The sequence below is a fragment of the Phyllostomus discolor genome, chromosome 1 (assembly GCF_004126475.2).
Source record: "Phyllostomus discolor isolate MPI-MPIP mPhyDis1 chromosome 1, mPhyDis1.pri.v3, whole genome shotgun sequence".
NCBI lineage: Eukaryota > Metazoa > Chordata > Mammalia > Chiroptera > Phyllostomidae > Phyllostomus > Phyllostomus discolor.
In genome coordinates, this window is record NC_040903.2 from 197,395,964 (window position 1) to 197,421,971 (window position 26,008).

Here is a 26,008-nt window from a genome sequence, read left to right on the forward strand (position 1 = left end):
AGAACTGCTTTTGATAGCTCAGTGGACTGGGGTCCTGTGGCCTGGTCCTGCCGAAGAGGAACTCCTAAGGCTGCCCTGTCTGAGAGCTGTGTCCCCTCTAAGTGGATCTAATGTCAAGTGTGCCAGTTGGTAGTCTGGTGAGCCTCAACGTTTAGTCAAAACTAAAAAGTCTCCTGGTGTATTTGTTTTTAAACTCCGTGTGCCATTTTCTCATCAGTAAACTAGGGATGGTTAATACTACCTGCCTTCTAGTGTTGTTGGGATGATTGTAAGGTGCCTAGAAGAGGGTCTACTATATAAGTATGGACTGCTGTCATCATCATCATTGTCGTCGTCATCATCATCATCATCATCATCATCGTTATTAGGAAGAGGGGGCAGGAGGCCCTTTCTCCTTTGGGTCAGTTCCAGTCTCATCTTAGTTACTAACTCTGTGGCTTTGGACAAATGATCTCATCCTCTATAATCACAGATTCTTACAGTACATTCTAGGTTTTCCATTTATTTGTTGAATGAATCAGTGAATTAGGAGAGGCAACAAAGTGTTCCTTAGGGTCCTTTCAGGTTTCAAATGTAAGATTTTGTGTGACATTGACTCTGAGAAGAAAGCTGAAGGAGGGATGGGGACAGAGGTGAGAAACCACCTACAGAGGGAGTGGTGTCAGGGGTCAAAGGTCTGGAGCAGTCTGCAGGGGGGCTGGTTCACGAGGAGGTGGAAGGTGTCCAGTAGTTCTACTTACCACTTGGGTCTAACCAAGGCTTAAGAGAGGAATGTTGATGATTCTGACCTTTGAGTAACACTTCCCTGTGTTCCCAGGGCAGGGTTAGAGGGTTAGAGGGAGCAGAGGGCAGTGGAGTTCAGCTGAGAGCAAGTTGAAATGGCTACTTTTGGTTGTTTTGGAGTATTTCTTGGAGAAAAACTGCACAGTAGTGTCACACTGCCTGGGTTTTTCTTCTCTGAGGACACCACTCACAGTGACAACAATGATAAGGATTTCTGACCCCACAAATGGCTGGGAGAAGTGAGCAGTGGCCCCAGCAGAAGGCCGACCCTAATGCTGTGTGTTTCTCCCTCCCTCCGTAGGTCTGAATACCGGGGCTTTTTATGCCTTGTCCACTCTGCTGAACCGCATGGTGATCTTGCACTATCCGGTAAGGGGGTCCCGGAAGTGTGATGGGCCCGGAGGGGCTGAGGTTTCTGGGTCTGTCTCAGCAGGAGCTGGGGTAGCAGTTAACTCTTAGGTCCCCCACTTCTAGGCAGCGTGGTGTGGTGGCATGCTTATGGGACTTGGAGGGTCTCAACCCTAGTTCCGGTGGCATTAAACTGTGTGATAAGCTAGTTATCGACTTCTGAGCTCTCATTCTATTTTCTGCAAAAGAAGCATAATTACTTATTGAAAGGTTATTTTTAGGATTAGAAAGTAAATAGTATTGTGTTTCTGTATATTCATATATATTACATACTCATAAATTGTATAGCATGGTGCCTAGCAACACAGTAGGTAAACATATATGGAGAGTTGCATCTGAAATATTTAACTTGTAAAATATGGGCCATGTTTGATTTTGATTGGACTCTTAGTTACTCAACTGAAAGTATTTTGTAAATGTTTCCAGAACCACTGAGGGCTGGATGCTGGGAATGGGATACTGAGTGTCTTGGATTCAGGAATTCTGAGTCCAGCCTCCTTGTGGAAGGACAGGGTCTCATGACAGCAGAGGCAGCCACTGTGTCTAAGTGCTCCAGTTTTGGAGTGTGGCAGGTCTGAGTTCAAGTCCTAGTTCTGCACTTAAAAATGCCTCATGACCTTGGACTAATAGGTTGTATTAAAGATTTTTTAAAAGATTTTATTTATTTATTTTTTAGAGAGGGAAGGGAGGGAGAAAGAGAGAGAGAGAAACATCAATGTGCGGTTGCTGGGGGCCGTGGCCTGCAACCCAGGCATGTGCCCTGACTGGGAATGGAACCTGTGATACTGATTAATAGGTTTATCTCACCGTGCCTCAGTTTCTTCATGTGAAAAATGAGGAATTATGAGAATTAAATGAGATAATGATGTAAAATCCTCAGCATGGTGCCTGGCTCAATAACAAGGGCTCAAAAAATATCTATCTATTATCTGTTATTTTCTTATCTCTTTTGGCACGGACAGCTCCAGAAACCGACGTACGGGGTATCCGGACACACATGTGTTTCCCCTTCTGGGAAGTGAGAGTAATGATAAATAAGATAAAAGAGTTGCTCTAAGGATTACGTGTTTTAAGAAACTCTACCTGAAAGTGGTTCTAAGGATGGAGTTCGGTTCACCCCAGCATCCAGTATCATACACACTCCTCCGGGGTCCTGAGAATGTGTTGGGAGGAGCATCTATTCTATGACTTTCTCCTCATTGGCAGCTTCTTACAGGCTGTCTTGCCCCGATACATGCAGAGGACTGGCTCTGATGGAGCCAGGGCTCCTTGCCTTCCCCCCTTCACCGCGAGGTGACTGTGCTCTGTCCTGTCCGTGTCCTGCCGCTGGCTGATCTCTGGGGGCTGTGGTTTTCTTTCCCAGGGGGAAGAGGTGAACGCCGGAAGAATAGGCCTGACCATTGTCATTGCAGGAATGCTCGGGGCTATGATCTCAGGCATCTGGCTGGATAGGTCCAAAACCTACAAGTAAGTGACCCTTCCTCTTGGACTGAGAATCGGGGACTCGGTTTGAAATGACATACTCACTAGTAATATGGCTCCAAAGGTGTGGGTGTGGCAGCTGAGTGCTCAAGTGGGCAGTTCACATTTATCTTCTTGGGGCCTCAGTTTCCACATTTATAAAATGAGGGAAACAACACCCACCCTGTGGGGGATCTTTGGGAGATTAGAGAAAAAGGACATGAGACCTAATGCAGTACCTGCCCCCTCCCCCCATAGACATGGAAGGGGTCGATGGGGGAGAAGTGAAAATGAATGTAGAAAAAATGCCAGCAGATGGAATGTTTGGGGAAACCCCAGACAGTGGAATGAGAGGTGATTTCACTGGCCCGTTCTCATGGCCCCCTCAGACCACGTGGGTTTCACCGTGGTGCTCTGTGCTTACTTTGGTTTGCAGTGTATTATCTCGTAATTGCTTGTACCTTCTTGGTAAATAGCGTGATGTGCTTTGGGTCTGAATGCTCATTGCCTTTCTGAGAGCCTAGAGTGGTCTCTCTGAGACTTTGGTGCATTCACATGCCAGACTAATCCATAATGCTTGTTAAAAGTCCAGACTCCTGGGCTCTGCCGTCGTGGATGCCAGTTCCAGAGGGGCACTCGCCTTAATCTGAATTTGTCTCAGTTTGCCTCAGTTCAGGAGCCAGGCTCAGAGAAAAGGCTCTGGAAAAAACAGAGGCCCAATATCCTTCTCTTCTTACTGCATCTTTTTAGTGCTCTGTATGCATTGGGTGCTCCATTAATGCTGGCCAGTGGGGCAGCTGCCAGGGTTGTTGTTCCCTGGGGCGGGGCAGTATTCTGGGCTGCTTTGTCAACGCCTCCGAAGTTCCCAGTGTCTGGAGGCGACAGACAGTGGCAGACCTGTTCTCTGCCACACAGACCCACTTCTGTGAGGCTCTGGTCAGACCAGGTCTCACTGTGTCCGCCCTCGTCAAAGGCCAACTGGGGCCATCCCCGGGGATGTGGCTGCCTCTCGGAACATGACGAAGGACCTGGCTTGGCTTAATGAACGGCTGCTGGAGCTTGGCTGCCATCTCGTCTCTGTCATCTGTCAATTACTTGCTTCAGCCACTTGCGAGAGCAGTGGGGACTGGCCTCCCCCAAACCAGTGAACAGCACTGCCTCTGTCTGGGGGGCTCACTCTGCGGCAGGAGAAGGAGGCACTGGAATGTCACTAGGCTGGAACGTGGGCTGCCGATGATGCAGATGACAATGCAGCAAAAGGCCCAGGGAGGACACTTGGGGACCCAGACATCACCAGTTCGTCTGTGTCACTCGATGCCTAGATCCCGTGGTCGGCAGGAGGCACTCCCTGCGCTGCTGCCCAGGCAGAGAGATGATGAGTGAAAACTGTCGTCTGGTCTTCGGGGTGCCAGCCCCCAGGGACCTTTTCTCCCTGAGGCTCCCGGATTTGTCCTTCCTGGTTTGGAGGCTGGAACCGGGTAGTCAGGCCCGTTTGTCACAGGCTGGAACTGCAGAGAGTTTTTCTAGATGGGTCAGTGGTTTAAGATGAAGCTGCGATTGAGCAGACCTGGTGGAAGAGGAGCTGGTGGGGTCAGTGAGACAGAGTGGTGCTCACGAAGTCGCTTTCTGCAGTGGGGGCAGTCGGACTAGATGCGGGGAGCAGGAGGAGGGACAAATCTCCTCTGTTGGCAGCTGCTTTGAAGCACTGTGTGGGAGGGGCATCCTTCAGAGGCTGTGGCTGGCCTTGAGTTTTTCCAAAGCAGCAACCACACACAGCATTAGTATCCTCCTTGCAATAGTAGAAGGAGCACAGGGTTCCCATCCTGGCTCTAGGTTCAAATCCCAGCTCTGCATTTACTCAATGGATGACTTGGGACTGGTTCTAACTAGTCCGAGCCTCAGTTTCCTCATTTGTAAAAGTAGGGATAGTCATACCTCTCTCTCGGGGCTTTTGTAATTGTTGAGTAAAATAATGAATGAATGTAAAATGCTTAAGAGAATTCCTAGCACCCAGTAGATCCAGGTATTAGTTTGACGTAACTATAGCACGCGTTTGCGGATGCCCCACCACGTTTCTGGCTTCAGGCGAGATGTGTGAAGGCTTGAAACTTTCATTGTCTGAGACGTGACGTGGCGGCAGGAGGGCAGAGGCACGTACAGAGCTGGGAGAGGAGTGCAGGGCCACACAGCAGTCAGGGCCCAGCGGAGTCCAGAGTGGGCACTGTGGGAGCAGTATGGGGAGGGGCACCAGCAGGGTGAGCCTGCAACAAGCCAGCTCGTTGCTGATGGTCCTTCGGCGGGGACTGGCAGGGGGAAATGTGACAGGGAGTGAGCGGAGCTGTCTCACTGGTGCCAGACACGCAGCTGAGGGCTGGAGAGTGTTCTCTCATCGTTCCTGCGTCTGGAGTCACTCGGATTCATCGGGGAAAACTGTGCTGCACTTGAGCAGGCGGCAACAGGAAGAACGTTAGCGATGACAGGGAGAATCTAAAAGTTGGGTCACTTCTCGGCGTTGGGATCAGTCATGGGACCTTGGGCAAAGCAGACGTGCAGAACTGGGTGGCTTCCGGGGCAGTCCTGCACACGGATGTTTGTCCTGATTGTTTTTCTTGTGGGGGATGAGGACAGGAAAGGGCCGCGCCCTTCTTGCTATGGGTGGGAAGGGACATGGCGAAGTGCAGCTCGATACTGTTGTGAGAGTTCTGCAGGAGAAAGCACATGCAGCGGGATGGCTTCATACTTCCCTGGTCGTACCCTTTGCAGCGATGACTGCATGTAATTGAATAAGTATCTGTGTGATCACTGGCTCATTGTCCATCAACCCCATGGGCAGAATGTTCTATGAGAGCAGATGTCCCGGCACACAGCAGAGGGCGTGACACACAGCAGGTGCCTGATAGATACTTGTAGAATGAATGAATGAATGAATGAACAAATGCTCCTGTTAGTCAGAAGTGCATGAGTCAACTTTTTGTTTCTGCTTGTAGGGAGACAACGCTGGCGGTCTATGTCATGACTCTGGTGGGCATGGTGGTGTACACAATGACCTTGAGCCTGGGGCACCTGTGGGTAGTGTTCGTCACCGCCGGTACACTGGGGTAAGTTTGACCTCTGACAGGTTTAACTGGGAAGCACCATCCCATGGCTCCTAGAGCTGCTGGCCGCCTAGGATGTGATCTTGATCCCTTTGCTGGCTTCTCACTGATCTCTGTTGAGATGTGCAATTGGTGGCCAGAGGATTTTTTTTCTTTGAGGAGCATATGAAAATACATTTTATTTTTATCAGAGGTCTTGTTTACATGTGGCACTTCAAAAGACCACCTGCAGCTTCCAGGCCCATCTATGCTGTTGGGGTGGAGTGTGTCCTTCACCAAGTCTTTGTTAGCTCTACCTGGGACATCACAGGGGCGTGGAAGGTCTGGGTCCTGGCCTCAGTTCTGCCGCTGATTGTCTGTTAGGCCACAGGCATGTCACTTAACTGCTCTGAGCCTCCGTCTCCTCATGTGTAAGTGGAGACAGGTGGCCTGCCTTGTAGAGCTGTTGGAAGGATTGAGAGAGACAACAGATGTGAAAGCAGCGAGAAGTGTGGTGCAGGTGTAAGAAACTAGAATTGAAATTTCCTAGACCTGTTGTCTGAGAAAGCATAGGAAAGGGTACCCCTGCCACGGTAGTCTCTGCTCAGCTTCACATCCTAATTACTCACTGTGGGCAGCACATGAGTGTGTGCGTGCATGCGTGCGTGGGATAGAGGGGATGGAGGGGAGAAAGAGTGAACATGCAAGCCTCGGCCCTTCTCAGCTGGTGACTCACTGGGGGAAAATAAGGACGGCCTTGAACTCCTCCAGGTCCCACGGTCTTGGGGATGCTGTTCGACATCCAGGGACTTCCTTTTCCCAGCTCAGGGCCCTGTACCCATGACACAGAGTCTCTCAGCCGAAGGCTGAACACTCCAGACGTCCCCTCTCTGCTGTAAATGCTGGCCCTGCCTGCAGCCGATGGCTGGATGCAGAAGAAGCAGGGCTTTTCAGTACAGAGGCCTCCCAAGTACAAAGCCTATGTATGAACCTCTTCCCGGCCTGCAGGGGTCTCTTTCCTTGGTGTGCCCTCCCAGGGAGTGGCCTGATCATTCAGGGCCTGGCATGTCTGGGTGGGGAGCAACAAAGCAGGAAGAGGAGTTCTAAGGGAAGAGGTGGGCTTTCTGTCCTTCTTGTTCCGGAAGCCGTCCATCACTTTGTTTCTGTGATCTGGCCCTCAGGTTCTTTATGACTGGCTACCTGCCACTGGGATTTGAGTTTGCCGTGGAGCTGACCTATCCAGAATCAGAAGGCATATCATCTGGCCTCCTCAACATGTCTGCCCAGGTAGGTCTTCTCTGGTGGTACAGTGGCTCTTTGTCCCTTGTCCTGCCTGGTTTAGGCATTGCATTGTGGGAGCTCAGTTCTACTGTGGGCTAGTTGACATACTGTGGGTGCTTGTTTCCAGTCTTCTGTGCTCCTTCCCAGGTATTTGGGATCATCTTCACCATCTCCCAGGGCCAGATTATCGACAACTACGGAACCATGCCCGGGAACATCTTTCTGTGTGTGTTCCTCACCCTTGGAGCAGCCCTCACTGGTGAGTTGGGGCCTTAGGACAGGATGAAGCTCAGGCTGCTTGTGGGCTTAGGCAGTTTGGGACCCGGTGTCCTGATTGATTGTACAGGTCAGGGGGACACATGCAGGATGGAGGGGAGAGCCTGTCGGGAAATCTGCGTGGGAGGCAGTACCATATTTTGGTAGAATGACCCTGGGCTTTGGAGATAGAAGACCCTCATTGGAATCCCAGGCTGTGAGCTGTTTGACCTTGGACAAGTGGGCCAACCTCTGGGAGCCTCAGTTTCCTAGTCTACAAAATGGGGGCTATTGTGAGGATTAATGTATGCCAGCCACTGTAAGGGATGTATAGAGCCACTGTCATTGGCTTCTGCCTGTCAGGGGCAGCAGTGATCTCTAGGCTTTATCAGGTTAGGTGACAGTGTGCCCCCAGCTTCCTGAAATATCCAAAACAGGCCTGGGATACCTGCAACCCTTAGGAAAGTCGGGGCTCCCTCTCATGGATGAACTTGAGCACTGGTCTGCTTGATAACTCAGTGTCTCTGATGCTCTCCCTTCTCGACCCCTTGACCTCAGCATTCATCAAGGCTGATCTCCGGAGGCAAAAAGCAAACAAAGAAACTCCTGAGAATGTATGTATGTGGGAGCTTGCTGGGCAGAACTATGGGTCCCTGGCTGAGGATGGGGCAACATGGGCGGGGGTGGGGGAGCTCCCAGAGTAGCCACGCTCACAGACAGGACACCAGCGTCTCCTCTGAGGCTGTTGCAGCACTGCCTTCCTGCCGCTCCTTCCCGGGCTCCTCTCCAGCTGCCCTCTCTTCTCCTGGCCTCCCTGCTCTGGTCCTCAGGGCGTGTCACTGTGGTCACAGACTACCGAGCAGCGCCCACCCCTTCCTCAGCTCCTGAGCCCAGTTCTGGGGCCCTGGCTCCGCTGCTCTCAGCCCGGGGTCAGTGCTGGACAGGAAAGGTGGGAGCCTGGCTGTCCTTCTGTCCTGGCCGTGGTGGCCCCAAGGCAGCGGCTCTGCTGGCTCGTGACAGTCCCTTAGGCAGTGCTATGGCCATAGGAAGACTGGACCCAATAGATGGCCAGTGGGGCCCTGAAAGGGTAAGCCAGGAGGCAGGAGCCGACGGTGGTGGGAGGGGAGAGAAGCAGGAGTATGACCGGCAACAGAAAAGTGTTTTCCTTCTGTTCTGATCAGCTGGGAACCATTAAATCTGAGGAGGTGTGAAAGTGGGCTATTTGTAAACAAAAAAAACCCCTCTAAAACTTATTACAGAGGTAATACATATTCTTTATAGAATAATTTAAAAGTACAGAAAAGTGTACAAAATTTAAAATACAGGAAAGTGTACAAAATGTAAACATTGCGCTGTAATGCCATCATCCAGAAGTGAGATGCTATTTCTTTGCATTGGCTTGTACGTGTCCATATCCCTGTATAATGTATGTGTGTGTGTGTGTGTCCATACGTTATATGTACACACATATAAATTGTTTTTAAACAAACATGGAATCTTGTTTTTATCTGTGTTGTGAACATTTACCAGCTCCTTAGCCCTTTACAACATACTTTTGTTTTTAAACAACATACTTTAATGACAGCACAGTGTTCTGTTCTGTGGGTGGGCCATGATTTATTTAACAGTTTTCCTGCCCATGGACATTAAGATTGTTTCCAGTTGTTGTGTTAAGTCGCACTGTGGTTAACCTCGGGGAAGCGGCAAGTTAGCGCATGCGCTGAAGCACAGCATTGCCTTGAGCAATGGGTCAGTGGTCATGCGCCCTTTTAAGACCTTGATATGTGCTGCTGAACCGTCCTCCGGCAAGGTACTGCCCATGCTACGGACTTAACGGCGCAAGAGCAGTCCGTGTGTGAGAGCCGGCACTGTTTGCCCGCTTGAAAACTGCCAGTTTTCTAAGGCAAAAGTGGTGTCCGAAAGAGTCGCATTTGGTGTGTTATGGATGCGTGTTGGCAGACAGATGCAAATCGTTAGTACTTTCCTGTGTGTCCTCCGATGTCTCACTGGAGTTGGCAGTGGCGTGTGGAGGGGGGGAGCTCGGCCGGAAAATTCACCGGGGAGACAAGGAAGCCTCGGGGCAGGCATGCCGTTCCCCAGGTGGGCTGAGGACCCGGCATTGCCGCTGTGCAGGTGGGCTCCCGCCGGCGCTCGGGATACGGTGCTTTGGAACAGTTCGGTGGACATAGAACGAGCCTGGGCCTAGACTACAACAGGACAGATTTCTCCTGCAGAGGTTTCAGTGTGGGATGTGACCTATTGAGTCAATCGATGTGAAATCTAGCCATGTTTACTTTATAACGCCCACGAGGAGAAAGCGAAGGCTGCCGGCAGTCCTAGCGCCCGGAGATAACCTAGTGACATTCTGGCCCACTTTTCAGTGTTGTTTCCAGCGGGAATGCTCATGCACGTTTGGTTTCCCGCTTTGCTTGTCTACTTAATACAGCTTGACTGTTTTCCGCACCGTTACCTTCTATAACCTTGTATCTGCACACCTCTTTCCTCTGGTTGAATGTTTAGGTGGTTCCAGGATTTCACTGTTGCAACCAGGTCCTTGTGCATGTGGGCCAAGTTGGTTACGCAAGCCTGGGGTTGTCAGCTCAGCCCCCTTCTTTTTGGAGCTTTGGGAATGGCACTGACTAGGAATAGGAGGCAAGTCCTGGGGTGGTTCTCCACTGTCCATGTCCCTGGATACGTTGCTGTGCATCTCCGGCCTCACATGCGTCTGGGGCAGCTTGCTGTTATGGGCAGGTCAGAGTCAGGCTGGGCTTGCCCCCGCTCCAGGCAGCCGGGGCTGTCTCAGAGCTTCCCTTCTCTGGAGCCTGCCTTGGCAGTCAGTGTGCGTGAGCCCTGCACATTAGGGTCACTGTCAGAGCCAGGTAAAGCCAGGCACACAGCAGGTCTGGCCAGCACTGCTCTTTCTATTAAGGGAGGAGTATGGTTTCAGTAAAAAGATACAGAATCTATGGGCTGGGGTAATGACCAACCTTGACTATGAAAGTCTTGGTTTGGGTTTCCAGGGTTTTCCAGTTGGAAGGGTGGTTATGCTTCCATCCCCACTAATCTGTGTTTCTGGCTGATTTCAGGGCATTGGCTCTGAAGGAGGCAAGTGTGTGCACATGGTGTGTGCAGGTGTGCACACATGTGGGTGTGTACATGTGCGTACGTGTGCCAGAGAGAGAGACTGCCTGATTGACTTGCGTTGCCTAATCAAAGGCTCACCGTGACTGAGGCTGACCTGGGGCCAAAGAGTTAGCCAGGCTGAGAATGGGAAGGCTGGATTTCCACAGTTGTCATTGCCCCAGACTGGCCCTGAGACACTCTGGGGAAGCACTGCTGACACAGGCTCTAGCTCGACCCTGCACATACTCCTCCAGCCGAGGGGTGCTGGCTATGCAGGGCTGTGTGGTGCCCAAAGCCTTCTCCCTAACTACAGGAGCCCTTGAGCTAAGAAGCAGAGTGCTCCTTAAAAAGCGAATGCCCAAGGTGGCTGTGTGCACCTGGTCTCCCCGCATGATAGCTTTCAGGCCATGTTTAATTCCAAACCCCCCTAACAAGTGTGACCCAGAAGACTTGTCTAATCCTGTGCCATCTCTGCCCGAGAAAGCCCAGGCCAAACTGTCCCCAAGTCTCTTTTTCTGTGCATTAAGTATATATATATTTAGTCACTGAGTTTATATATGCAATTATGCATCCTGCTTTTTGTTGCATCCATTCCATGCACATCATACTACTATTCCTTATCCTGGGGGCTGCCTCCAAATGGGGGTACTTGGGAATTCAGAGGGAGCTGCAGACATGGCACCTGGACAGCTACTTGATGGTCAGTGTAGGTGACCTGTAGGCTGTTGGACCATGAGCGGAGAGCAGCAGCACTCGGAGTGGGATGGTTTGTAGTGACTGTGGCGTCTCAGAAAGCTGGCCTTGTTGGCTTTTCCTTTGATGACATTGTGATGGGGGTGGGGTGTGCATAGCTGTGTGCATGTGTGTGAGTTTGTGTTTAGGGGACACACTTGTGCCAGGGGGCTGGCACTTCTTTTCTTGTTCCCCTTGCTCACTCTTGAAAATGCTGGGATGGCCTCTGGCTTTTGTTTTTCTTGCTGGTTACACAGTCACTGACAGCGAGTCACTCCAGCCTGGGTGGAGTCCCATGCGTCTTCACCCAAGGGGCTGCCTGCTTGTTTTGCCTTGTAGAAACTCCAGGAGGAGGAGGAAAAGGAGGAAAAGGAGGAAAAGGAGGAAAAAGAGGAAAAGGAGGAGAACAATACCAGCAAAGTACCCACCACTACATCTGAGGAGCACCTCTGAGAGAAAAAGGTGCTTGCGACTCAGGGAACACAGAACATGCCCCCCCGCAGACCCCCCTTCAGCCAGCACGGCTCTCTCTGCCAGCAGAAAGGTCTCCACCAGCAGATTCTGGAGGGAACTGGCTGGAATATTTGTGGCTTGGATGGCGGTGCCCGTGCTTCTGGAACCCGCTCAAGAGCTCGCGTGGTCTAGCTGGGGAAAACCCGCACCTTTCGCCCAGTGCAGATTCGATCCCCACTGCCTCCCCCTCTAGGCTCTGGGAGCTGGTGCCGGGAGAGGCTGGTGAGTGGCGGGGTCAGTCCTGGCTTTGTGTCTGGCCTTCCCCTTCACCTCCATTCCTCATGGAGAAAGCCTGCCAAATTATCACAGAAAGAAAGCTTATTCAGGATATTAACTTTTTCTGGTGTCTCAAGACCCTTAGAAGCCCAATTCTAAGGAGCAGCAGCTGTTCTGGAAGAGAGTCATTTTTGGGTCATCAGACTAACTGCTGACTTCCTGTGGGGAAGAAAGCACCATCGAACAAACCCAGGGGTGCTCCGGGCCTAGGTTCTCCTGGCCTAATGTTGGGGTCTGTCTCCAAACCCTCTAACAGCTGATCAAACCAAATGTCAATAAACTTGAGAAAGACCGTGTTGTGGCCATGGAGGAGCAACTGACTTGGGAGAGGCACCCACCCGGGTGTGTGAGGGAGCTGGGGCTACCTTCTGAGTGTGCGCGTGAGGCCCGTGTTGGGGAACCCAGACAGCTCAACCTGGGGTGGGGGGGTCCTTTTCTGCAGAGGTTCTGTGTGTCCCGGTCACCCCTGGTGCCTCGGTCGGGACACCGCCTTGAGAAACCGGGTGCTCGTTTTCTCTGGAGGGAGGGGCCACCAGCCAACTTCCTGCAACAGCTACTGGAAACGAGCCTTGATTTGTTCCCCCCTGAGAAATCCAAAGCTGCCTCTGAGATGAGAGGGGCGGAAGGAAAGGTGGCCTTGGACTGGGAAGGAGTCTGCTCGAAGTGAGTGTCTCCCGCCTCTGGTGGGGACGGTGTTTGCACACCCGGCCCCTTCTAGCAATAACCGTTTATCAGATGTTGTAAATGTAAACCATTTATCAGATGTTGTAAATTCATTCCCTGTAAGCCAACCCAAGCAGACCGCCTCTCATGCTGAACCTGCTGTCTGGCTCTACTCATAGGCTTGGGTAGCATCTCCTGAGAAAAAGATGCTTTGGTCATTTCCCTGTAGACTGAACAGCTCGCTCATGACCACTGTGCTGTTTTGCCTGGGCTACTGCCCGGGACTCAGCACATCGGAGCAGCCGGTGCTAGCAAGGGCTGGGGGGCTTGGGCCCCTGCCGGGGAGTCGGCAGTGTGCATGCATGTGTGTGCACAGACACCCTACGTAATCAAAGAAGTGCACACTTCAGTGGGGGAGTGAGTTAAGGGTTGAGGAGAGGTGGAGAAAAAGTAGGCCTCACTTTTTGAGAAGGAGAAAGGTGTGTGTAGTCTTCAGTCCCTTAAAATATATTCACCAAGTGTTTGTGAAATCCATTGCTTTCTTTTTTTAAGATTTTATTTGTTTATTTTTAGAGAGGGAAGGGAGGGAGAGAGAGAGAGAGAGAGAGAAACATCAATGTGCGGTTGCTGGGAGCTGTGGCCTGCAACCCAGGCATGTACCCTGGCTGGGAATCGAACCTGGGACACTTTGGTTCGCAGCCCATGCTCAATCCACTGAGCTATGCCAGCCAGGGCTTATGCTTTCTTTTAAAAAAATAATCTATTTTCTATTTGTAAACCAGATGCTTAAAAGCAATAAAAGATTGTCCAAGTGGTCTGCCTTGTCATTTGATGGGGCAGAGATGGCTTTTGGGTAATCCCTGTGGGATTATTGCACCTTTCTGAGGCCTGGAGGGGTGTGGTCCAGGGGTGGGGAGAGGATTGGGGCAGGAGGGGCAGCTCCTGCGGCCTTCTGTGGAAGTGGCCCTCCGTTTACATAGGTGTCACCATCCTAGTGGGTCCTTTTTCAAAGAAGAGGCTGTAAAGGTCACTGTTGGCCTGTGTGGGAGACGGCCACGCCATATCCAGCACCTGACCCTGACCGCTGTCTGTGCTGTGGACACGTGACGGCTCACTGAGCGTGAGGGCTGATGGGACAGCCCACACTGTTGGTTTAAGCTCTGCCTCAAAGGGCAGCCTAAGTTTGTTTTATCATCACCACAGCCATGCACCAGCCTGCGCTGGCCAGAGCCCACCGTCTCGGCATCCGCAGTTCTGTGGAATGCTGTTACCTCTGACCTGTTTCCTCTGACCTGTCTTACTGCCGCCCCCCCCACCCCCAGTTGTGCCCGTCTTATAGCTGCTACTTGGATAAACTGCCATCGATTTTTGTACACGTCTTCTCCAGAGAGTTACACCTGTGCCAGTGGCATTTTGGCACCTTGTCTGCTAGCAATTCTGCTTTAGATCATGTGGGAAGGGATCCAAGTCTGGGTTGTTAAAGAAATCTAATAGTCATAGCGTCTGCTAAACACTCTACAGTCCACATCATCTCTTTAGATCCTCTGGGACCTTTATTTGGAAGTGTGCTTCTGTGATGCATGCCTAGAGGGTCCAAATCATGATTTCATTCACTCCTTTCTTGGGTGGGTTCTCCACCCAAGAAAGGATCTCCACCCAAATGTTAACTCTCTGTAAGATCATTGCTTTTCTTCCTGCCTCCTTACAATAGTTGGTAAGGGAAAGGTAGTTCTTAGCACTGAGCTATTTTTCTAGATGTGGTACTGTGGGGATGTGAGCAAAACAGCTGCAATAATTTTTTGGCACCATAAAAAAAGCCAGCCTGAGGATGAAGCCAGCATGGGTGGGCAGAGCCAAACGAATCACAGAATCACAGAGAAATGGAGCTGCGTCCTGATCAAACTGTTCCTGAAGCCTATTATCCCCTTAACTTTACAGTTTTGTGAGCCAATGCTGTCTTTGTTGTTTAAACTAGTTTAAGGTAGATTTTCTTCCTTTCATCCAAAGAGCCTTAGCTGATAGAGAATTTCCAAAGCATTTAAGTGTCAACTTCAAACTTCCCATCGTGCCCTTAGGAGCCTCTTGCCTCCCTTTCCAATCTGCTGCTTTCTACCTCCTAACTTCGCCGTTGTAGTCACACTGATCTCACTGCTTGAACAAGCCTGTTCCTGCCTCCCAGATGCTGCTCCCTCTGCCCTCAGTATCTGCCACAAATCTTCAGACACATGCTACCCGGGCACTGGAATCTCGATCGAAATCGTACCTAGCTCCTGGTGATGTAAGTTAGGTGCTTCCCTCCCCTTCTTGATGACAATAGCTATTTTCTAGAATTCTTACTGCTGCCTGCAGTTATTCTTTCACTTGTTGGTTTTTTTCCCTACCATTTTAAATTCCACTTAGAGCAACGGAAGATCTCACGATCACAGAAAGAGAACAGAACACTAGCGCCTGGGGCCAGTCCTGCCGCCCAGTGGGGGCCAAGTGCCGCGTGAGAACCGAAGCCCCATGGAAGCCAGTTTCAAGCAAAGCCAGTGCTTCTCTTGAAAAATCTTTATACGATGCCTTTTTCCTCTGTCTGTCTTCACTTTTCCCTCAATATCAGAATGAATCCTTACAGCTGGCTGCACAGTGTGCTCCCCGCTGCTGCCAAATTAATCTCAAGGACAGCACAAGGATGCCTGTACGGCTGGCACTCCCTGCCCGACATGCCCATCTGGGAGGAAGCAGAAGGGTGGCCCCAGTGCTGGAGGGGAACTGGGGTGGCCTGGGCCATCCCAGTGGTGACCGCTCCCAGCACCTGAGTGGCTTATGGGCCGGGACAACCCTGCAGGCACCTCACTGCCAAATAGGTAGCAGCAAGGGCTCAGGTTGTGAGAGGCTGCAGGCTTGTCCTTTCTGCCAGGCTGGAAACACTGTCCCAAACTGGGAAGCATCCAGCAGACAGGGCACCCCCTGAGAAGCAACATTCCAGAATTTTCCTTCCTTTAGGGCCTGTGTATGTTCCAGTCTTTGGTGGCCAATGGAGCCTGCAGCTAAATGACAGCCTTGTTAAGTAGTGCATGTGGGAACCACGTGAGGCCACATGGGCCATTCGGCCCACAGGTTCTCGTGTAACCCCAGAGCAGGCTGGGAGACAAGTGGGAAAAGGAATGGAACTGAACCTGCTCTACTGGATCAGGAACCAAGCGATACATATTACTTACGTTCTGGCCAGACCAGATGGGGATGGACCTGAAGCTGAGTCAAGGGGTGTTTTCCCTTTAAGACTCCACCTCCTCAATTCAAATACCTACCACTCACTTCGGTGGGTGGGAGCATTCCAAATGTTTTGTTGCCTCAGCTGAACTGCCCGGAGAACGCTGAGTAACGCAGACTTTTCTGCTTTCACCTAGAAATGGTTAACAGTCGAGAGCCTCCCAGCACCAGACCCCAGTGTCAATCTGTGACCTGAAGAAAAGCACCCCCGCCTGTGGGCAGAGAGACCTGTACCTGCAGATATTGCTTCTAGTTCACTGTCAAATGTTTAACAGAGAAAAACAGATTTTCATTGTCAAAGTCTCTACAGAACATACCCAAACCATCTTTGAAGCACATGGACACCCAGTAGCAAATCGTCCATTTCCTCGGCTACAAAGGATGGACCGCGGGGCCAGGGTCACTGCCTGGGTGGGCCGTTACTGCTTCCCAAGTGTCTGGCGTGGGGTACGTGTTCAATAAATACTTGCCGAGACCACGAATGGGCCCGTGAGTCTGCACGCTGCGGGCGCTGTGTCTGGGGGACAGCCGTCCGCTCCGGTGCGCTCTCCTCGGGGTTCCGTGTTCCCCGCTCCGTCGCCACGCAGCTGTTTCTTCCGTGCTGCCTGGTTCTGTGCTCTGCCTCTGCTTTCTCAAGAATCTGTTTCTCCCATAGGAAGAAAACAAGAAAGGGTCCTGACTGTTCGGTTGTGACCTCAGAATCCTGAAGGTGGGGGAGGAGGGGAGGAAGATTTGATTCCAAAGGAAATGAACGTGTGGCAGGCGGCAGGCAGCCAGGTCTGCCCGGCTGCTGCGCTGCCCCACTCTGCACGGTGTGTCTGAACGGCAGAGAGCTGCGACTCCCCTACGCTAGGGCTCAGAGGGGGGCGGGCATGCTCTTGGCTTAAGGGCGGTCAAAGTACAAGGACTGATCAGAACAGAGGGTTTTTCAGTTTATTACAAAACTCGTTACACAAATACAGCTGACCGGAAGGTCTAAAAACAGCCCAGACTCTTCCAGCCACAATCCGTTTGAGATGTAGGGATGTCAGCCACTCGTGCTCACAGGGGAGCCCTTCTTAGGAGACCTGCCTGCTCCTTGGGCGGTTCGGAGTCCCAGGTCCAGCGTCAGAGGGGAGCCCAGTGTGCACGGACGGCCCCTCGAAGCAGCCCTTGGTGACAGCTGCTCTGGGCGAGGCAGCAGCTTTGAGTTTCACAGTCCGCATGTTCCCCACACAAAGCAGATCAAGGGATGGAAATAAGAGGAAAAAGGCAGGAGGCTCAAGAGAGATCCTCAAAGAGGTCATGGTCGGGGAGGGGCACACAGAGGGTTTCTGGGGTGCTGGCAGTTTCTTGATTTGGATGGATTTACAGAAGCATCACTTTAAAGTAATTCTTTAAAGTTGTTCATTAAGTATTAATATAATTTCTGTACAAATGTTATATCTTTAAATGTAATAAAAACAAAACAAAACAACATAAAAGGCTAGAGGCAGAGAAGGGGGCTGATGATCGAGCAGAAAAGAAAAAAATTAAAGCTCGGAGAGGGTGGGGGAAGAAGACAGCCAAAACGGAAGATGAGGTCTCGGAGGAGGGAATGTTGGCCTCAGTTTCTCTTCTTCTGTCTGGACACTGGTTCTACTTCCAGGTACCGGAGCCCAACAAGCATACCGAGGATTGAGAAACCTTAAACACAGAGAGAAGGTTAGTGGCTGGTGTAAGCACGGTGCTCTCCTGCACCCCTGGTATGCCTGCTGGAGCCGGGACAGTTCCCGTGGGAAGGCTAGGGCGGTTGCACGCTTACTTGCCACCATGAGGGGTGCCAGGACGCCAATTGTGGGAGCCGCGGTCCCGTATACAAACAACTCAGAAAGGAAGTGCCCAGGGCGAGGAGGAAGGTCCAGAGCGTGATGTGGTAGAGCCTGCAATGGAGCAGACAGAAGGAGGAACTGAAGTCCTGCTTGCTTTGTGCAGAGCCAAAGGGGTGGTCAGGCCTGAAGCACACAAGTGACAACCCAGGAAGTGGCTACGGCTACAGGCAAAGGAGACTCGGTGCTAGGGAAGACCTGCCTGCTTGGTCACATCCACTCTCTGCTGGGGCAAACCTGGAGGTTTCCACTGTGCACTGGGAGGAGAATGGTCCAGGCATCCGGAGTGGATCTCCAGGTCTTAGCTACAGCAAAGCAGGGTCTGGATTCCGGCAATTCCAGGCAGTGCAGACACTTTTGGATCAACCATGCTCATATATTCCACTCACTCAGACTGGCTGGACTGGGTAATCCGCACCCTCCTGGCAGGTGTTTGGCCGGGGGCTGCTCAGTGCTCATGTGACAGATGCCACAGAACAAAGGGCCTGAATGGGAAGTGAGTAGCCAGGACCCCTCAGGCACTTTCAGATGCTCCTGCAATGTGGGCTGGGTGTTTGGGCTTAGCCTGGGAGGATGGTCAGATGGAGGACGTGGTGACAACCTCATAGGAAGAGGACTTGTTCCTCAGCTTTGACAAAAAGGTGGGGAAGAGGCAGGTTACAGAATGCTCGACCGCCTGGGATGCTGATATCTTTTTTTTTTAAACCATGAAATTTTTTAAAATTATGAAATCTCCAAACGTACAAGAAATTATAGATAATAGGACACTATAATTAACCCCTATGCAACCAATACCTTCCTCTATCAAATCTGGACATTTTGACATTTTTGCTTCGCATATTTTTTTTTTCTAAGAAATAAAGTATTAGTTATCAGTTAAAGCATCCTGTGATCCTTATCCCACCTGATCCCATTCTCCTGCCTCCCTCCTCCCCAGAAGGAAACAGTGTCTTAAATTTGATTCTTACGCTTCCTGTGCAAGTTTTTCTATATTTGGTGAATATGGGAGTTGCCTTCGAGTTTCCAGTTAGGGAGGGAATGGAGCCGGAGGGCACATCAGAAGCACAGAGAGGCAAAAGGCTAGTCCCAGGCTCAAACACAGCTGGAAGCACGGGCCAGCATTTGCAGCGGTTGTGTACGGGGAGGCCGGGGAACGAATGGGTAAGAGAGGTGAAGACAAGTCCGAGTTGTTTTTGCACATTCCAAAAAGCACGGCAAACAAAAGATAATACCCCTTCTATCTATCAGCAATTCCTCACCATGGCAAAGGCCTTTAGACTGACTGTTGAATGCTCCCTCCCTCCCAGTGACCCTGAGAGGCAGAACACAAATACTAGGATCATCTGACACACGAGGAGACCGAAATGCAGAGAAGGCATACAGTGCACTTGCTGCTGCGAAGCTCTTCGCTAATAGAGCCGAGACCAGCACGCAGTCTTGTTTTCATTCTCAGCCCCGGGCTGTTGACACTAAACCAACATTTCCAAGGTCTGTGTGAACCCAGAACAAATAAACCAGTTTCAGGTTCTACAAAAATTAAAGTTGGAGAGACTGCAGGGCTAATAGCCCTGCTTCAAACCCCACGTGAGTCAGTCTTCCTCAAATTAAATTAACTGCACCTCTAATATGCAGACCTGCAAAGTCAGGAATGAAAATCACTGCCTAGCCGGGCCACTGGGAGACTTAATCAAGGTCACACAGATGAAAGCTCCCGGCAAAATAACAAGGACTCAATAAATATCATTACCTCCTCTCCTCCATGGGTGCTGAGGGTCTGGATCAGACAGAAAAATACTTTATGTGAAGTTGGTATTTTGGTGGCCTCACCCACACTGACCTGAGCAAACTTTTCCACCTTGACATGGTGACGGCTGTTGCTGGGAACAAGGCTTGAGCCCCCTCCAGTGGCCAGCACTGGTTACAGCACTCTCTAGAGAGGCTGCGGCTATGTCCTTACTCCACACTCATCTGAGGACCCTCCAGAAGCAGAACACAGTGGAGCCTGGGTCCCCTTTCACCCTCCTCTGCGTAAGCACACAACAGTTTACTTGCAGGTTCCTTCTCTCATGGACTGATTCTTTTCATTCCTGCTTCAGGGGGCATGTGAGAATAAGGTACGCGTGGGTGGCTGCTCTAAAAAGAGCACACTACTGTACTTCTTTAGTGGAAGAGAGGCTGATTTCTCCGTAAAGAAGTAGGGGGTTGGATGCAGGCCCCTGGATCAGCACTGCCAACTTGCTAAGTCAGTTCAAGAGAATTTTCAAACCTTAAAGACCTGCTGGGCCTACTCTGTTCTTTAGGCCTGGAAGGGATGGACCCTACCAACCTTTTATGATCCACACTGTAGGCTGATGTATCAAAATGAACGGGTCTCCAAGGGGAGGACCACAGTGGGTATGCATAGCACCTGAGTTACAACAAAAGGATGCAAAACTCTTCCTTCCCTTACATACGTCTTGTTGTGGATGTCAATGGCACAGAGGCAGCGAATCACTGATGAGAGCAGTGTCCAGATTCCAAAGGTCCGAGCTTGGAGGCCATTCACTGTGTAACAGAAAAAAGCAAGAGTTTTGAGAAGGAAAAGGTTAGGGTCCCTTCCAAACTCTTCCTACTTCACTGGTGGTTCAGGGGAGGCAGGGAGTTGGGCCTGAACTTCCTTTGGCTGGGCACAGTGGGGGCTCTGGAGCTGCACATGGGAATGAGAAGGAGTGGAAGGAATTCCAGAATAAGAACTGTTCGACTCCTCTTCAAATGCTGCATCTGGGCAGGGGAGCTCCCGGAGTGGAAATCCAACAGAGAGCCCGCTTGAGCAAATAACTGCTGGATGCAGTGGTTTCTACCTCCGCCCTGGACGCCAGTCTGGTGCTGGGGAAGCCCAGTGAGCCTGGGTTAGGTAGGACAGGTTTGGGGGAATGTTGCAGAGAGTGGTCTGGCAATACAAGATGCCTGGCAGGCCAGCAGACTTTCAAGGCTGGTGTAGGAGAGAACTCAGAAATAAAGGAACCTTTTATGATGGCCACATCTGGTCTTTCAGAGACCCAAGTGCCTGGGTCTTCTCTGAATCCACATCCATATTATTGGACAGAGCCCAGGCCAGGCTGGTTTCCCAGGCACATGGTCGTGGAACAAAGCACTGTTTCTGTAGTATTTGCCAAGGCCACCCTGCTCTTGCCAGCTGTGTTCTGACACTGCTCTATTAAATATCTTCTCCTGAAAGTATGGATGATATTCCACCGCAGCAGTGTTCTGGACCCTGGGCATTTATTAGAATCAAGTGAAAAAGTTTTATAAAATTACCAAGACCTGGGTACCAGACCAGTTAAATCCTACTCTCTGGAGATGGGCCCTAGGCATACGTATTTTCTCAAAACCCCCTCCCTTGGTGATGGTAACGTATAGCCATTGACCTAAGACATTCAGCAGAAAACCTCTGGATAGCAGTCAGGTGAAAAAAAATTCCCTATACGCCAGCCAAATATCTAGTGGTTAGCCCCAGTGGGCTACATTCTTTAGAAACCAACTTGATAGCTTTTCTGATGAAAAGACTGAGGAAATTTCTGTAGTTGGTGAGATACGAAAGTGAAATACTTCACCAACCCTAACTAGATGAGGCATCAGGTAAAATTCTACTGCAGTACTGATATGATCAGCAGAGAACCATGACAGCACCCAGATCACGAGGAGGAGGCAGTCTCTACTTCTGGGCTGGAAATAGACGCATGCACACATGCACGCACGCACATACTTCTTTTGCTCAGCTCTAGGCCCTTCAGCAAGTCCCATGACTCCTGTCTCAACTTAAACTCAAAGGGCTAGACCAGATAACCTCTAAAATGCTGTGAATCTGTACGGGACTCCTGGACCATCCGAGGGCAGCGTGTGAGGATGAACAAGTGAAACTGTTTCGGCCCCCTTTCCAGGTCCTCTACTCCTACTGTATCTGAGCGCTGTTCAAAATGAGCCTGAGCCTACTTAATTTCATTCTGTACCTAGATGCTGCAGAAAAATGAGCTAGGTCAGAGCCTGAATCTGGGTTAGCTATAAATGTGACACAGAATTGTCAGCTGCCGCGAAACCGTGCTGCAGCTCAAACCACCCCACGCAGCAGCGCGAGGAAGTGCGAGCTGCAACGTGAAAACGCTGTCAGCAGGGAGGCTCAGGAAACTGGGAAAGGTCACCGTGACCTTCCGAAGTTTCATTTTGGGAGACAAACTTGGAGGGATTTGGGCTGTCTTCTCAGGGAATATGTTCCGGTTTGGGGAGACCTTGGATTAGTAACTCTCCATCTGCAACGTGGACTGTAACCATGTGTGTGCCGTGACGTGATTTCCGAAGATGGTTGCGATACTATGAAAAGCTTCTTTATGGCTTTCTGGTGTGGCTTCACAGAGTCACCAAGTAACTCTATTTCCTCCTTGGCCCTTGTAATGCTTTTTAATAGACTGCCCAAGGCAGTGTAAAATGAATGAAAAGGTATTCAGAGAAGCTTTGGAGGGAAAAATGGCCCAAGGGCTATCCATGAAGTTTATTACTTTAGTGGCTGCCAAAGGCTAGATTAGGCAGCATCACAATCACCTGGATAGTTATTGAAAATACATGCCTGGGCTCTACCTAGGGGGTGAAAGTTACAATAAATGGGTTTGGAGAGGGAAATGGGCACCTGCACTTTGTTTATATGTCTCCTACTGAGTTATTCTCACGTATAGACCACAAGCTCGGTCACTCCCGCAGAAGATGTAGTTCTTTGACTTCTTACCCAGGTCTGGCTTGCCGGTGTAGAGCTTTTCATAGAGAAAGGTGTGGTCTCGGAAGCTCTGTAGTGTGTTCCCCATGGCTATGATGGACACCATAACCAGCCAGCTTCGTAATACATTCAGAAAACGGCTCATGACTCCCCGGAAATCTGAGAGGGCTTCTTGCCTTGGAAACAAAGGCAGAGAATGTGAGACAACAGACAGTTAATCTTCTACAGCCATAAGCTCTCTCGCCCTGAAGCTAACCTGTGTCCCACTCGGGAGGGCTATACTAAGCTTATTTTGTCCACCACTTCATGAATTCCTCTGCAAGTCCCCTGGGCTCATCCACCCCCACTTACCTTAACACACTACTTTGACCTTTACAGAATTAGCACACTGCCTTTGCATGTTTGCCCTGAACCAAAGTGTGTTCACCTTTACCCTGAGTGAAAAAGGCTAAGTAATGCAATGGGGAGACTTGACAAACCCAGTGGGAAAGCTGGAGATAAAAAAGGGAGCAGTAGAAGAGGAGGGGTACAAATATTACTACAAAGTAATAAAGTGGATTTATGTGTAAGGCTTACAGAAATTGGTCCCAATATTTAGTCATACTAACAGTGTTGAATCAACAGTGTACTTTACAATAAATGGCACAATACTTATCTTTGTCTTGAGCAATTTCTCCAAAATGTTACCCTACATCAGGATTCTTTTTTCTTGGCTGAATCAGTCCTCTTATATCTCTACTTCTAGACTGGTTTTTCAGGTCATTCCTTGGTAATGCAAGTGGCTGAAAGGTAATTGTATCAACAAGTCTACTAACAAATACCTGTCTGGCTACTGATGACAGGTCCTTCCAAGTGCATAGAAGCCTTACACATTTCAGCGGAACCAATGGTGGGAGGGCAATATTTACATCCTCAGGTTTTCTCTAATCTGCTGTCAGGTGTACCATGCTCCATAACCCAAGAAGAACACTGTAAGAGTTAAATAAATTGCTGTGACTTGAGCACTAGTAAGGATTATGTGGAGAAGGAAACAACAATGATGGCACTGGGTTGCAGAAGAAATTATAACAGTTAACAGTTCCTGGGCGCTGGTATGTGCCATGAACTGTGACAAGCATCTAACATATACTGTAGGCCTAATAGCATTCCCATTTTATACATGAGGGTTGGCACAGAGAGGCTAAGTGATTTGCTTGAAGCTAAACAGCTAATATATGGCTGAGCTGAGACATGAAGCATGGTCTGTTGGACCCTACATTGCAATGCTGCCCCACTGAGAATATTTTGATGAAGTCTCCATTTTTGAGGAAGACAAGCATACTATATCCTCTTTCGTCTTCAAGTTGTATAGAAAATACCATTAGGTTGTGCACATCTAAAAATGGTATTAGTTTTCATCTTCCTTATGTTTTTTGGCCCACGGTTTCTGCTGTGGGGTTAACTTCTTGGGCTTGAAGTGGTGAGCAACTATCAGGCTTCCTTGGACACTCTGGCAGGAAGAGTTTCAGTATGGCCCTACACTGCCTAGCTGAAACAGATCCATATTAAAGTCAGCCGTAGCTTAAGATAGTGCGAGGCACCAAAAAAACAAACAAGAACAAGAGAGGAGGAAGGGTGAATAAATAAATCCCTTGGGGAAAGGTGGATCACAGGGCGGAATTTGTCCAAGTCCGGAGAGAATAAATAATAGGGCTTTACCGAACGTCACAAGCAGTTACAGCCCATGCCAATATCCCACCCCTGCCTCCCCAATTCTTATTTTCTTACCCTCCCTTAGTAGGAGACTCAGGGTCACGCTTCCAGGCGTCAGAAAAGGTGCATGGATGGCCCCCTGTTTTTGACAGAACTTACACCTTTCATTTCACAGAAGCTCTTAGAAATCCCAGCAGATAGCTGATAAGGGCAGAGCCTGAGCATTCTTCTGAACTGCTCCACCAGTCCCTCCACCCCACTTCCCTAAAGCTTGAGAGCCTCCTGGATTACCCGACATCTATTCTCAGATTTTGCCCTGGCCCAGCCCAGCAAAGGTGGGGTGTTAAAACTTGAGTCAGGAGAGAGGCGTTCCTATGCTGGCCACCATTTAGTAGATGTGTGACCCTGGGCAAATCATTTACACTTTACGGCCTAGGTTTCCGCACCTGCAAATTGGAGGTAAAAGAACTAATATATCAAGGAATATTCTCCTTACCTGGCGACCGGACCTCCAGCCCAGCAGCAGCAGCAGCAACGGCAGCAAAGATGCTACCCCAAGACAGCTCCGGGCCACCTGAGCCATTCGTCCCCGCCCCACCTTCACCAGGCTCCAGGATTGGGCCGTTTCTGTTAGTCCTCGCTCTTATTGGCTGTTCCGGTTCTGCTCAGGCAGGAGATGGGGCGTGAACCCTTACTGCCAATCAGCGGTTGCCGCTGTTCAAATCTCACCCAGGGTACGCCGCTCACACCGTAAACCCGCCTGTTGAGCGTGGCGGAAGAACTCCGGGCTCGGATTCAACCCTTTATGGGCGGAGGAAAAGTCATCAGAAAAGAAGTCAAGATTCTTCTGCGGTTAGCAGGCTCTGAGCCCGCGCCGCGCGGTGGTGACGACATTCTTCCGCGCCCGAAGCCGAGCGTTGTCAGCGCCAGGTGGCGGGCGCCTGCGCAGTGGCTCCGAGCGGGCGGTTGCTTGTTGGTTGTTGTAGTAACGGGGGAAGCAGCCGTCCGCTGCAGCGGTGAGCCCGGCTGGGGAAGGAAGAGAGAAGTTGTCGCAGAGCGCGATCCCGGCCTGCCCGCCCCGAGCAATGGGAAGATGAGGCAGGTGAACGCCTGCGCGCTCCCCGACCCGAGTAAAGTGCGCTCCCGCGTCCCGGCGGGTGGGGTCCGCTGCACTTCCCTATTAGAGTCCGGGAGAAGCTGTAGGCTTCCGGGAGCTCTGGACGTGATTGCTTCAGAGGAGTAGCCTGCGTCCTCCCCGCGGAGAGCATCTGCAGACCTACCCGGGATTGGGGTGAGCCAGGCGTGGGGCTGAGGGGCTGATCTCTTTAGAGAAAGGACGCTTCATGGGCTAGTGTCCTTAATCTTCTTCCGAACGCCCTGCCCTGTCTGTTCCCGCTCCGCAGGCAGTCTAGGACAGGTTGGCATCCCTTCCTGGTTGGAGAATTTCTTTTAATTGAAAGGACATGCCAACTTTTGTGAAAAAATCAAGAAATCCTATTGGGAACCTTCAGAAGAACGTTTTTGGAGGTTGTTAGATACTGCCCATTCTGCTGCAGATCTGTAGCGATCGTTATCGGCATCTTGGGTTCAGTTGATAATTTGATTGTATATATGAATGCATAGCAAAGTGAGGTTTGGAAAGATTCACCTCAAGTAGTTATCTCTGGATTATGGGATTATGGTCATTTAAAGATTTCCGTGGTCTTTAAGTTCTATTCTTCCTCAAGCACAGTGAACATATACTTCTACCCTATGGAAATTTTTTAGATTAGAAATTGTGAATATCTTAATTTTAATGTTTATTTGAAGTTCAGGTCATAGATTGTGATTTTTAACAAGGGAGAGTAATTTTTGACAGTGTTTGGAAGGACTTTTTTTTGGCTCTTTATTATTTTGATTCA

The 26,008-nt window shown here is 50.3% G+C and overlaps 3 protein-coding genes across 20 annotated transcripts in view; 2 read left to right on the top strand and 1 right to left on the bottom strand.

Moving 5' to 3' along the window:
• The window catches only part of FLVCR2 (FLVCR heme transporter 2), a 56,828-nt gene extending 40,522 nt beyond the window's left edge, over positions 1-16,306 (top strand). The window contains exons 4-11 of one of the 4 annotated variants that reach the window (XM_036012460.1): positions 1,085-1,152; positions 2,555-2,658; positions 5,640-5,750; positions 6,908-7,013; positions 7,155-7,266; positions 7,821-7,876; positions 11,457-11,579; positions 15,962-16,306. In XM_036012460.1, coding sequence (XP_035868353.1) covers positions 1,085-1,152; positions 2,555-2,658; positions 5,640-5,750; positions 6,908-7,013; positions 7,155-7,266; positions 7,821-7,876; positions 11,457-11,570 — 671 coding nt within the window. In that variant the 3' untranslated portion in view covers positions 11,571-11,579; positions 15,962-16,306. Of the gene's footprint in view, positions 1-1,084; positions 1,153-2,554; positions 2,659-5,639; positions 5,751-6,907; positions 7,014-7,154; positions 7,267-7,820; positions 7,877-9,782; positions 11,112-11,456; positions 12,199-15,961 lie in introns of those variants that run through there. The other 3 variants (XM_028508127.2, XM_036012457.1, XM_036012468.1) reach the window with 3 other exon arrangements.
• A 437-nt stretch (positions 16,307-16,743) lies between these two features.
• Positions 16,744-24,724, bottom strand: ERG28 (ergosterol biosynthesis 28 homolog). Its single transcript, XM_028505842.2, is given in 6 exon segments — positions 16,744-17,489; positions 17,608-17,688; positions 17,691-17,725; positions 20,125-20,215; positions 22,428-22,591; positions 24,604-24,724. Coding segments are annotated over 5 exon segments (420 nt in total). The 5' UTR covers positions 22,561-22,591; positions 24,604-24,724; the 3' UTR covers positions 16,744-17,409.
• A 50-nt stretch (positions 24,725-24,774) lies between these two features.
• Positions 24,775-26,008, top strand: part of TTLL5 (tubulin tyrosine ligase like 5) — a 252,574-nt gene continuing 251,340 nt past the window's right edge. For 7 of the 15 annotated variants that reach the window (XM_028505831.2, XM_036012418.1, XM_036012444.1 and 4 more), the window contains exon 1: positions 25,021-25,209. The gene's annotated coding sequence lies outside the window, so the exon portion shown is untranslated. Of the gene's footprint in view, positions 25,399-25,502; positions 25,525-25,548; positions 25,635-26,008 lie in introns of those variants that run through there. The other 8 variants (XM_028505833.2, XM_028505835.2, XM_028505834.2 and 5 more) reach the window with 5 other exon arrangements.